We start from the raw sequence: 13,922 nt of genomic DNA, 5'->3' as shown, positions 1-13,922 counted from the left end.
GAGCTGAAATACATGAATAAATTATACCATACTTGCCATATATCTCTACCACAGAATTTACAGCCCAGACCTATCGACAAATGACCAATTTAATATTTAAATAAAAAACTTGAAAAAGATGATATCTCAAGAGCAAGAACAACCAAAGAAAAAAGGTAAAAACTGTAAACACGGTTTCATTTACGTTGTTTATTGGAGACAATGAAAGGTGCAACAACTGTCATGCACCCTACCATCGTTTTAAAAGATATTCAAAACGACACTAAAAATATTAAAAATCTTGCTATAATCCCAAAGAAATCAGAAATATATAACAACACTGAGATTTGAAAAAATCCCAGTGAGATAAGTGTACCTTTACATAACTTTATATTCAATGTAAAAATTATGTATCATTCCCATTAAATGCAGACTTATTTAAGGTTCAATGTTTTACCAGTATGATGTTGCACTTATTCTTGAAGTTTAAAAACAGGAGTCATCGAGAACAATTGAAAGAACGATAAATAAAATTAATATATAAATTCATGGGCATGCATACAATGCATTACAACGGAGCAAAACGTACACAAGAAATGTACAGCTATTGGTGACAATGGTCAAAGGGAGGTAATTGCAATAGATATATATTTCAGCTATATACAAAATGTATATATATATAATACAATATAAAAATGATGCATAGTCATTTATATTGAAAGAATGTATGATTGCACAATAATACAAACTAAAGTAGAACTAAACAGTAATTGTATTTAATTTGTACACAAAAGTGCATCATCATACAATAAACACATACATGCATTCATATTATATAATTTATAAATCTGAAGAATGTTTGTGTTTGTAATTAAATATTTTTATATCAAATAAGATTAAACAGTATATAGATAGGATGATCAGTGTAAAACAGAATACTAAGGATTAACAATGTTCGTGAATATTTGGTTACTTATTAGTGAAAATCTTGAACATGTAGCGGCTTTAATATACTTTGCTAGAATTGTTATTACCGTATAATTTGTATTTGTTAGCCAAAATTTGTCTAAAAATAGACTGCAAACTTTTTGCAGACGACAATAAAATTGAATGATATCCTGTCATAAACGGGCACATGATAAAATCTGAGTCCAGGGCATAATTTTTTGACGCGTGCGATTTGTTAAGGAAATGGCAAGTGATTTAGAATACCAAAAAGAATGCACATTAGGCAAAATATACCCTGTATTGTTTTTTACGAAAGACTCAAGCGATAAACTCTGTAAAATACAACTGGTAAATGAAGTAAAAAAACCTGGGCGTGATCTACCTATACCTACCTACCTACCTATTTGTCTATCTATCTGGGTGCTGATCTATTTGTCTTTGCAATATACTCCTCCACTCTAGGGAATAAAGCAAGGCCGATGGCCAAGACACTTAAAGATCCTATAACTACATTTTTTATGATGTTTTATCATTAATATAATGCTCAAATGAGGATTTATCAATATTGTAAGTTACAAAAAGCATCATTTGTAAAAAAAAAAGATATTACCGAATTTACATTTTCATGGTAATAAAGGGAGGTAATTAGAAATTTATTTTGTTTTAAAAGCATAATTATATGCATATATATAATTTCACTCAAGTGTAGTAACAATTTAGCCTTAAATACAACATACAGGATCTTTAATTGATGTACAAGCTAGCGGGCAGCACGACACACTGCACGGGCTCAATCTGCTAAATGAGAGCTCCTTTGTATGCTGACCAGACACTGGGTATCTTGTATGCTGTACCTTCATTTTCATAATTATATGCATATATATAATTTCACTCAAATGTAGTAACAATTTAGCCTTAATTACAACATACTGGATCTTTAATTGATGTACAAGCTAGCGGGCAGCACGGCACTGCACGGGCTCAATCTGCTAAATGAGAGCTCCTTTGTATGCTGACCAGACACTGGGCATCTTGTATGCTGTACCTTTAAGTGGTTCAGAGTGGACCTTGGTGTTTCGTCGCAGAAACGCTAGTGTTTGATGTGTTTTTAAGCTCACATGAGCTTGCTCAGGGTGAGTTTTTAGGATCGTTGACTGTCCGTTGTCCGTCCACATAATTTTTTTCGTTAACACTCTAGGGTCCGATTTTTGCCTCAATCATCATCAAACTTTGTCAGGATGCTTGTCCAGGTAATTGTTCCGATGAGTTCGATCATGGGTTATCTCGGATGAAAAAACTAGGTCACAGGAACTAAAAATATAAAAATCTTCTTAACACTCTAGTGGCTACTATTTTGATCCAAATATCATGGAAATTGGTCTGAAAGTTTGTTTCAATAACTCCAAGGTCAAGTTTGAATATGGGTCACCTGGGGTGAAAAACTAGGTGACACCGCCCAAATAAGGAAATACCTTAATAATACTCTAGTGGTCACATTTTTGACTCCATTGTTATCAAACTTGGTCAGAATGCTTGTCTAGGTAATTGCACGGGAAAGTTCGAACATGGGTCAACTGGTCAGATGAAAAACTGGGTCACAGGAGCTAAAAATAGAGAAATCTTGTTAACACTCTATTAAGTGGCTATTGTTTTGATCCAAATATCCTGGAAATTGGTCTGAAAGTTGTTTTGATGATTTCTAAATCAAGTTCTAATATGGGTCACCTGGGTCAAAAACTAGGTCACACTTCCCCAAATATATAGCGAAGCGAAGGGAGACAACTGCGTCGGTTTCGGAGTTTGGGGCTTTAAATCAAGTTGTGGTGTTCAACCTTTAAATAAAATGGCGACCTCCATTGCAAAATCCATAGCGATTCGGTTCCAAACCGTTAAGCGAGCTAGGAAAACGTTTAAGCTCGTTGAGACAGTTACAAGAGGCTATGCACAAGTATCAGTAAGTGTACTATACTTTATGCAATGACAGATTGCATGATTACACAATTAATTGACGTGAATCCCAATTAAGATCATTCGTACACAAGCAGGATCGACCCTTTACAGAAATATTTTTGGATGACGTTTTATTTTTTTTTGTACTATGCAAAGGTAGTTGAAATAATTGTTATGATTGTCATATTTTTTTAATTCTGTTTTGAATACAGCATTTGTCTATCTTTAGCAAAACCCGATTAATTTCACCATCGAAACTTGATAAAAACTTATTAGATCTATCCAACTTCAAGTTATAACTGTCATATTTTTATGAGCACATGTCTAGAAAAGTCAATTGCCTTTAAACAAATAACTTCAAGTCTTCAATTTTGCTTTGTCCGAAAGGGGACACAGTGCCTTCTCAATCAGTCAGTGCTTTGAGATAGGGGACCATGTTCTATTAAGTTAGGGGCATACACGGATTGACAGTTTCTGAACTAGTAGATGAAAGGCTATCCTTATCAATATAATTGCAAGTAAAGGTAACCAGTTGCGCATCTCTCTGTATAAAATGTATGTAAAATGGGCTGACTTGTGGTAGGTTTAACCGTAAATAATCAAGTAAGTTTAAATACCTTTTAGTGACAATGTGTTGAAATATATTCTGAGATGAAGCTAACTGGCGGCTAAGATTACCAGCTTTTAATTGATGTAATAATTTTTAAAATCGGACATTAAATCGCCCCAAATTGGCAGTTTAAAAACGCCTAAATTTGCATTGTTTTAGCATTAGAGATATCGTTTTTATTTGAAGATAAGGGAAACAACTCGTATTTTTTCACTCGATATACCTCGGTTATTTACATAGTTTATATAGAGACTGTCAGTGGGTGTATTGACATAGCCTTCTTTTCCTCCAATTGGAAAATTGATGAAGCTGAAGACAAGTGGCAAAGAACATCTAAAAGGAAAACTAGAAATAAAGCTGATACCATCTAGGCCATGTTTAAAAGGCTCTGGGCTCCCTGTTAAAAAGTGTTGATTTAATGAATGACTCACAGGCTTATTCTTTACATATAATGCCATTGTCATTATCAGATTATTTTGAAATAATATAAAGAATTGATCATTTTTTCATAAATTCATGTAAAAACTAATATGAAATTAGGCAAAGCCTATGAACGGGGAAGTCGTTAAAAAATTCCTTTCATTCTTTCCGTTTTAAAATTGTCATTCGGTATTACATGCACCGCTTCCGTTTTCACTCGGAACACTCGACGTTTATTATTTATCCGAAAAGTTGAGATTTGTTCCGTTATCGGAATACCACGCCTTTTATCATTGAGTTACATTGTAAATGGCAGCGCCCGAGTAGAACTGACACTGAAAATTTCATTGATAGGTATAGAATTCTATATATTTTTGAACTGTTTTTTATTTGATTTTCTTTTAAATATACACGTGTAGTCTATAGCCGGGCAAGCCAAAGCCCAGACCCGCTTCGCGGGCCCGGTCTTTGACTTCCCCGTATTATATATAGTAAGGGAGGTTAAAAAATCTTACACCATTTAGCATATATATATGTATATCTCTTATTTACACTGTTTACCTTTTTGCAATGATTATTCAAACTAAATGGCAGCTCTTGCACCTGATAAGATGAAAAGTAAGGCAAATATTTATATATATCTGTAGTCACTTTGGCTGTTTTGTGAAAACACACTTTTTAATTCTTAAAAGTTTTAAAAATCTTTGTAACTTTAATCTGCAGAAAAATATGTTCTACCTTACACAGATTGCAGGTTTGCCATCATTTGTGAAAGTTGTGGAAGTTGGTCCAAGGGATGGTTTACAAAATGAGAAAGAGATGGTGCCAACTGCCGCAAAGATAGAATTGGTCAATAGGTTATCCCAAGCTGGACTACCCAGTATTGAAGTAACAAGCTTTGTTTCTCCAAAATGGATACCTCAGGTTTGTAGATGTTAATGGTTACTTTTAGACAGCTTTGATGGTACATATTCATTTAGGCCCAATTGTTTTGCTTGATAAAATTTAAAAAAGCAATGGACTCGTTTTTAGATATCTTAAGAATTGCATATAAATAGGCTCCCATTGTGCTGTACCTTCTTAGATGAAATTCTGAATATTAAAATAAAGAAATTGTTATGTTAATACTCTATGAAAATTATTTGGGGAGCACAAATAGTGCCTACATGTAACTGCCAGTATTATAGTTTGTTGTGCTGTCATACTTTTTGCATAGCATCTTTATTTATTGACAGATAACAATGTTTTTTCCACATTGCTTTGCAATGTATTGTTACATGAAGCTGGCCACTTCAGCATTGAGAAAAACTCACTTATGTCACCGATACTTTTGTTTACTATAATGTTACTGCCATGCCTAATTTAAATGTATAACAGGTGGCTACAAAATGTCATATGATAAGAGTTAATGTTGAATAGTTTTATGCTTAGTGACTTGAAATTTAACTTACCTTAGAGATATACTATGCTCAAATTTGATATTTGAAACTATATTTAATTGCTACACAGTCTCTTTTTATGTATAAAACTAACAATCATGTTTTGACTTCACATAAAGTAAAGAAATGTTTTAAACTCTACACACTATAGGTAAATGCAATATAATATATAGTGTCATTAACAAAACTGGCAGTTTTTTTTTTAAACAAGGACCAACTTTACTTGACCCCTTATAGGGAATCCTGTGCATTATTTGTACATTCTTTTATACAAAATATTCAGTGAGTATTTCATAGATTTTAATAAGTTTCTGCGATTAAAGAATTTTACTCAGAGGTCAGCCTAGTATATATCTTAAACTTATTTTAACTTATCTTGAACTAATTGTAACTTATATTTGACTTATCTTAACTTATCTGCAACTTTTCTTTTACTATCTTAACTTATTTGAACTTATCTTTGACTTATCTTTACTTATCTTAGCTTATCTTAATCTTATCTTTAACTTATCTTTAACTTATCTTCATGTAGATGGCAGATCATGGTGATGTTATGAGAGGCATAGAAAGGCATAAAGACATTGTTTACTCAGCGTTAACACCAAACCTGAAGGGATTTGAAGCTGCGGTAGGTTGTTTGTATTTTGTACTTTTATTCCCAATTTGTTTCTGTGTCACTATTATCAGGGATATATTCACATTATCTGTTACGATGCATCAAACTTGTGTATTCCTTATCATGATTGCATAATGAATTTGAATATGTGTATTGTTTATAATTTCCTTGTCAGATTGTAGGAAATCACTTATATATTTATGCTTGTACATGTATAGTATTTTGCATTACCTATGTGTGTACGAATACCTTGAAGGACAAAAGTTAAGCGTTTAGGTTGGAGACATAAACCCATGCGGTACTGTTAACACAATTGGTGCTTATATTTCAGTTAGAGGCAGGTGTTAATGAGGTAGCTATATTTGGCGCTGCTTCTGAAAGCTTCAGCAAGTGAGTAGCTTATACAACATTCTTTCAATGTTTGGTTTATACAGATTTTATTTTAGTTTGATTGTGTAGGAAGCTATAAGCTTATAGAAACACTTTCTAATCCGTTCCTGGAATCAACCAGTACAGTGAGCAATGTGTGAAAAGTTCCTTGCTCAAGGAAGCAGTGACTTGTTCCTGACTGGGTTTGAACCCATGCAGCTTACGATCATTAGGTTTCTAGACTCACATGTTAATTAACCACTCGGCCATGCTGCCACTTAACATTTGAGAGATGGCATGGTTTAATTCTAACACTGTTTATGTAATATGATGACTTCCAAACTTCACCAGTGTAGAAAGACCTTGAATATTTCTCACAGTGAATACCCCTCTCAGTGTTGTATCAGGCACAAACAAATTCACCAAATTGCCTGAAACCAAAATGAATAGCTTTCTAACATCAACAACAATGTCCCTAATGAAATTCTAGCCATGTTGTGAGGGGCATGTAATTCTAAGTCAGAACTTTTAATCAATCTAGCTACTAATACACTATGTACTTGCAGTATTCGACTAACTTGAGAGCTATAAGTCTATTTTTACAGAAACGGAAGAAAATACCTTATTCCCTTCTGTTTATTACAGATATCTAGCTGTCTTGAATCTAGAGTTTTCTGTTTAGGCATTTCTCTATTCAGAGAAAAACTCCATTTGATATTTTCATCTTTTTACTTGTATAATTGTATATATCAAGGGTTTGACCGCAAAATTACAGTAACTTATATGAAATAAAGAAGGACTTACAACAGTAATGCCATCAACCCTCGATAAATATGTTGTACACTGAACCTATTTATAACATAGGTATGAGAGAACTAATATATCATTCACATTTCAGGAAAAATATAAACTGTAGTATTGAGGAAAGTTTGAACAGATTTGATGCTGTAATGAATGCAGCAAAGTCAGCAAATTTACCTGTAAGAGGGTGAGAGTCTGTATTGTTCTTTACTTATTTATTTTCTCTGATCATTTTATTACCTTGTTTCAAAGTAATACTAAAGCTATTTTGATAGCAGCATTGCCATGGTCGTCATAGTGCAAAAACTGTGTTTTTCTAGAACTTGCCATAAGGTTATGATAACAATTTAATTTTACTGTTTTTTGAATTTTTTAAAAAAATTTCATAAGATAAACACAATACACTTTATACCGTTTAATGAGGGTACATAACTAAGTTGAAAGTATATCTAGATAAAATCTTGAACATTCACAATCACGCAGTTATTCATCAAAACAAAATGTGAATTCTTTTACAGCCATAACACCATGAAATTGAATTTCATATTTATTATGCCCCCACAATGTGGGAGCATATAGCATTGCACTTGTCCGTCCGTCCGTCCCGAAATCTTGTGAACGCAACTCCTCTTAAACCGGATGGCAGATTTTGCTTAAACTTAAAGGGATGAACAACCTTAATGTGTAGATGGTAGTAAAGGAAGGAATTTTCGCTGCGACCAAATTTAACAGAATTATGGCCCTTTGTTGATTTTTTCACTAGATACTATGTAGAAATTTTGTGAACGCAACTCCTCTTAAACCGGATGGCAGATTTTGCTTAAACTTACAGGGATAAACAACCTTAATGTGTAGATGGTAGTAAAGAAAGGAATTTTTGCCGCGACCAAATTTAAAAGAATTATGGCCCTTTGTTGATTTTTTCACTATATACTATGTAGAAATTTTGTGAACGCAACTCCTCTTAAACCGGATGGCAGATTTTGCTTAAACTTACAGGGATGAACAACCTTAATGTGTAGATGGTAGTAAAGGAAGGAATTTTTGCCGCGACCAAATTTAACAGAATTATGGCCCTTTGTTGATTTTTTCACTATATACTATGTAGAAATTTTGTGAACGCAACTCCTCTTAAACCGGATGGCAGATTTTGCTTAAACTTACAGGGATGAACAACCTTCAGGTGTAGATTGTAGTAAAGGAAGGAATTTTCGCTGCGACCAAATTTTACAGAATTATGGCCCTTTGTTGATTTTTTCACTATATACTATGTAGAAATTTTGTGAATGCAACTCCTCTTAAACCGGATGGCAGATTTTGCTTAAACTTCCAGGGATGAACAACCTTAATGTGTAGATGGTAGTTAAGAAAGGAATTTTTGCTGCAACCAAATTTTACAGAATTATGGCCCTTTTTTTATTTTTTCATTATATACTATGTAGAAATTTTGTGAACGCAACTCTTAAACCAGATGGCAGATTTTGCTTAAACTTCCAGGGATTAACAACCTTAATGTGTAGATGGTAGTAAAGGAAGGAATTTTTGCTGCGACCAAATTTAACAGAATTATGGCCCTTTGTTGATTTTTAGTTTTCAACTTGTGGCACATGTAGTCCAAAAAATATTTGACCTAGAGTCATAAGATTGACAGAACAGTGGCGTGTGGGGGCATCCGTGTCCTATGGACACATTTCTAGTTCTTTTAGTCTCTGCCCTCAACAGACAAATGTTATCACCGCATTCTCATCTTTTATCAAACTCGTATCATAAAACAAACTAACTAGACTTTTCCACCTGATATGTTAAATGTTTTGTCTATGTTTCTTTTCTTTTCAGGTATGTATCATGTGTATTAGGCTGTCCTTATGAGGGAGATATTGCAGTAGATAAAGTTGCACAGGTGATATTAAAGTTCTGTTTGTTCTTAATGTGAATTGATTGATTACCAAATCCAGATTACATGTTATCTAAATTGTAAAAAATATAATTTTGTGAATATGTACAATCTGCAGATATATTCACACCAACAATTTTGTTTGCATTTATAAATAATTTTTTATTATTTATTCAGACCATAAAATCAAAGAACATACTGTATATATATATAATATATCAATAGAAAGGAGCAAAACATGATGAAAGGGAAGTAACTGTGTCTTTTAGGAAGACAGAGTTACACATCCTGTTATAATTTCAGCTAATATTTAAAAAATTATTTCATCAAAGTGCTTACAATTGGAAATTGTTCATCTGGTGTTCAAGATGGAATAAGATTTGATTATGAAAAGGATCAATCTGATTTAAATCCACTCATTAATAACACTATGCTTAAAACATAAAGTCTGAATTTCAACTTAATGAAAATTTTACATTATCTAGGCTCTTGTTTTACTATCAAGCACTGAGAATAGTCCTACCGACAGCTTGTGTTACTTTTAAACTGGTCGTATTTGAAAACAAAAAAAAACAGACCGCAACAAACAGTAGCAAAAATGTGTTGTTATGACAACAAATTAATGTTATTTTTCATTCTATAATGCTGCTGTACAATACTATTTGCAGCATGTTCAAGAAAATTTCTACATTTTTGTTATTGACAGTGAGGTACAACTTATATTCTCACTGATGAATTTCAATATTTTACTTAATCACATGAGTTGAAAGGTATATTTATTTTCATAGGAGGGTTATATTTCAATGTTAAATTTGTTGTAGGTATGTAAGTCACTGTATGATATGGGATGTTACGAGATATCTTTAGGAGATACTATAGGTGTTGGCACCCCAGGGGCGATGAAAAATTTGATCTCGGAAGTCTCGAAAGTGGTACCAGTACAGAAACTAGCTGTACATTGTCACGATACGTATGGTCAGGCTCTAGCAAACATTTTAGCAGCTTTACAGGTATATTATTATAATAGACTTACTCTGGATTAAAATTGTTTGGGTTTTCCCAGCAAATCCGGGGGTGCAAACAAACTTTTAAAGTTACAGCTTCGAATAGGGGCGTCCGTGGCCAAGTGGTTAAGGTCGTTGACTTCAAACCACTTGCCCCTCACCGCTGTGGGTTCGAATCCCGACAGGGACTTTGGATTATTTCATGTGAGGAAGCTATCCAGCTAGCTTATGGAACGCCGGTGGTTCTACTCAGGTGCCCGTTCGTGCCTGAAAAAATGCATGGAAGGGCACCTGAGGTCTTCCTCCACCAGTAAAGCTGGAACGTCGCGATATGACCTATACTGTGTCGATGTGACGTAAAACCCAAAACAAACAGCTTCGAATGTGCAATATAGATTTTTCCTGCGTGAGTGACATAGAAAACTTAATGTCAAAATATTGGTTAATACTTATAAAATCTTCTTATTTAATGAAATCATGAATTCATTTTCTGTTTTTCCTTTACTAAGGCAAATATTAGCCACCTGACCTACCCTGACCTAATCCTGTTCTCCCCTTGTGGGGCAAAGGACATCCACAACAGCTCTCCATCTGGGTCGGTTCATCGCCTGCCCAGGTGGTGTTGCAAGTTTTCAGCTCAGCGTCTATGGTTTGTCTCCAGGTGGTTGTTGGTCACATTAGCCACACAGTATGGTAATTTTATAGTGAATATGGTATCATATTAGTAAAGGTTTCACACTGTATAACTGTCATAACTGATGTCAGGATATTGTTTTATTGTAGATGGGGATAAGTGTGGTGGATAGCTCTGTAGCGGGACTTGGAGGGTGCCCCTATGCCAAGGGTGCTAGTGGCAATGTGTCTACAGAAGATGTGGTTTATATGTTACATGGTCTAAATATTAAAACAGTAAGGACACTTGAAAATATAAAAAAATAAATAGATATTTTATTAAATCATGACTGATATAATAAGAGTAATGATACCTCAGTACATTGTACTTTCTGCAAGCCATTGTGGTCAATGAAAAATACTGGCGCAGAATTAACTGCTAACTAATTTTGTTAAACCATTCTACTCAAAAATTCTTTAAAATCAGTTGTGGGTGATTTACTGTTGCATACTTTAAAATCTTAAATGTCCATGATGATTGATGGAGAACACTATTGTACTTTATTACAGTTAAGTTAATTATTCCTCCACAAACAAAGTTGACAGGGGGGTATATAGGAGTCAGCTTGTCTGTCAGTCGGTCCTCATCATGGTTTTTCGGACAATAACTAGAGTTTGGAGTGAGGTATTGTAATCAAACTAGGTATATAGCAACCTTATGTGGAGACCCTGGTTGGTATTGCATTTGGACCCTCTGGGGTCAAGGTCACCATTACTAAAAATAGAAAAATGGTTTCCGGACAATAACTAGAGTTAGAAATGAGATATTGTTATCAAACTTGGTGTATAGCAAGCTTATATGAAGACCCCAGTTGAGATTGCAATTAATTAAATTAATTCTTTGTATACAGTTGATGCTTCATTTACTATTGATTGAGTTCAATTTTTTCTTCAGACCACTTGCTGTGATAGGTCTAGTTTGATTTGTTTCTATATTGTTGGAAATAGAGCTAGGCTCAGGCTCTATACTGATGGCAAGGGCTGATCACTTTTGGTTCCTGCAGAATAAGAGTGAAATATCAAGTTTAAAGCTGCATGCCTCCAGATGAACACAATTTTTCAAGATAATCAAACTTGAGAAAAAGTACTGAGATTAAAGAAAATATTCATATATTAAAATATTCAAAAATTTCCAAGTTATGAGTGATTTATGACCCATTTGCAGTGATTTTTTGCCATATTACTACTGTGTTACTAATGCAGGATGGGATTAAACTTAAGGCATAGGAGCAAACTTTTGCATATATTTATGCATTAAAAGTATATTCAATTCATTTAAATGATTGCACCAAATGGTTATTTCTCTTATTATTTCAGGGTATAAATATACAGAAGTTGATAGAAGCTGGACAATTTATATCTCGAACTCTGGGTCGACCAACACATTCCAAGGTTGCCCAGGCAACCAAATCATCTCTTTGAACAGCTGGACTTTTCATAATAGGAATAGTGTGTTATAAGAGTAGAAACAATGAGGTTTTAACTTGTATGTTAAATACGATCAGGACAAGTTAATGAAATCTTGCCTGCTTAGGTTTATACATGCAATAAATTATAAGGTATTAACAAACGGTGGTATTATTGTATTTTATTTCATGCTTTTAGGTGTTTTACTGTAATATATCAGATGATTTTATTCTCATAAACCACTTGTGAATTGTATGAAATATAATTTTCACTGTAGCCGAACTATATCTGAATGCGGATGAAAAGAATATCATGACTAAATGGAATAGAATAGACAGAAATAAATGCATAAATTTTGCTTCTTTGGAAAAGAAATCCGATGTCATCATATATCATGTTAAAAATGTAACAAAAATATAGAAATTTAACAGAGCTATGTTTCAATATTGATGATGTGATGTCAGGATGTGATGACATCACAAAGGAGAATGCGCGACGTTACATTAAAAGATACTTTAAATCACTTAAAAAGTATGAAATAAAAAGAAAATGTATTTGTTTTACATATAAGATTGAAAATATATTTCATATGTGAACACAAGCTTCTGGACTTTCACTTGTGGCCACGCCACTCATGAAAATATTGCATCTGGTGTTCACTCAGTTAAACATATTTCAGTCTTACATGCAAAACAAACAAATATCCTCTATAAAAAGTTTTGAAACAGATTTTCAAAATTTTCGGGTAATAAGCTGGTTAAAACTTGTGTATCAAACATATTTGTTGGTTGTTACTTCTTTGGTATAGACTATAGAACAAAAGGTATTGTAAATATTGCTTGTGTCCATTAGATTTTAGGAGTACATTTACAAACTAGTTAAAACTTGTGTTTCAATCATAATTGTTGATTGTTACTCCTTAAAATTAGACAATAGAACAAAATGTATCATAAATAGAGGATATTGACTGAGTGTAAGTTCAGTACTGAATTTATTGAACGAGTTGTATAAAGTTATATTGTGTGAGCCTCTGGCAAACATGATATTATTTTATTCAACAATTTCAGTATTGAACTTACACGATTATAATATTCTATTTATCACATACCCAAAATAAAATGTGTTTTCGGTAAAAAAGAATCATTTTTCAATGACATACCTATAGTGTAACGCCAACATATAGTGCGTCTTTACACTATGTTTGTATAATGAAATTGACGTTACGTCAAAATATATGCACGGCTGTGCAATACCGTTTTTACGGAGTAGCAAAATCGGCATGGGAGTGTGATAAAAATTGTGTCTATTATATTTTAGCACAAATTTGAAAGAATGTCTGCAAGGAATGATTGTTTATAAATGTAAAAAAATTTTGATTTTGAAATTTCTTTTGATGAATCACCATAAAAACAGAGACTAGAATGTCACTTTTCTTATGATATAATATCATGAATTTGACTAATGTGTGAACTAGTCATATTTTAATTCAGTACATAATTTTCTAGCTAATACCCCGAGACCCTTTATCATAACTAGAATAGAATAAAATGTATACTTATTTTTTTTTTTAATTGTTGAAATTTTTATAACTGTGAAAGGTATAAATGATAATGAGGACATTGTTCCCAGCACATAACTTTCAGCCACCAATGTATTAATTTGTTATTGTTTTGAAATGAAACAAAATTTTCTACAGATTGTTAATTATTTTTGCACTTGGATTATTTTTCTGGTAAGAAGGGAAACTCAAGTCTGTTTGTTCTTTTCTTTAAGCTAACACATATCTTCTTGACTTTGATATCATTTTTTTAGA

At 33.1% G+C, this 13,922-nt stretch overlaps 1 protein-coding gene across 1 annotated transcript; it reads left to right on the top strand.

Annotated features, from left to right (window-relative positions):
- Positions 1–2,738: 2,738 nt before the first annotated feature.
- On the top strand, positions 2,739–12,272 carry LOC132749767 (hydroxymethylglutaryl-CoA lyase, mitochondrial-like). The gene is made up of 9 exons (XM_060739662.1): positions 2,739–2,881; positions 4,655–4,831; positions 5,879–5,974; positions 6,294–6,352; positions 7,230–7,319; positions 8,969–9,032; positions 9,848–10,036; positions 10,814–10,939; positions 12,020–12,272. Exons 1-9 carry the CDS (start codon positions 2,771–2,773, stop codon positions 12,122–12,124), a joined length of 1,017 nt encoding a protein of 338 aa, XP_060595645.1. The 5' UTR covers positions 2,739–2,770; the 3' UTR covers positions 12,125–12,272.
- The last annotated feature ends 1,650 nt before the right edge of the window (positions 12,273–13,922 follow it).

The sequence above is a fragment of the Ruditapes philippinarum genome, unplaced genomic scaffold (assembly GCF_026571515.1).
Source record: "Ruditapes philippinarum isolate M1 unplaced genomic scaffold, ASM2657151v2 ctg2034_1_1_1_1, whole genome shotgun sequence".
Classification (NCBI taxonomy): Eukaryota; Metazoa; Mollusca; class Bivalvia; order Venerida; family Veneridae; genus Ruditapes; species Ruditapes philippinarum.
Note: the sequence above shows the minus strand (reverse complement) of the source record. Positions and strands in the feature narration are given on the sequence as shown.

Bases quoted from the DNA above. Each gene is read 5' to 3' on its own strand.
- LOC132749767 (XM_060739662.1), top strand. From the start codon at position 2,771: ATGGCGACCTCCATTGCAAAATCCATAGCGATTCGGTTCCAAACCGTT. The intron at 10,037-10,813 runs GTATATTATTAT...GTTTTATTGTAG, and splicing joins ACATTTTAGCAGCTTTACAG to ATGGGGATAAGTGTGGTGGA. The intron at 10,940-12,019 runs GTAAGGACACTT...TTATTATTTCAG, and splicing joins ATGGTCTAAATATTAAAACA to GGTATAAATATACAGAAGTT.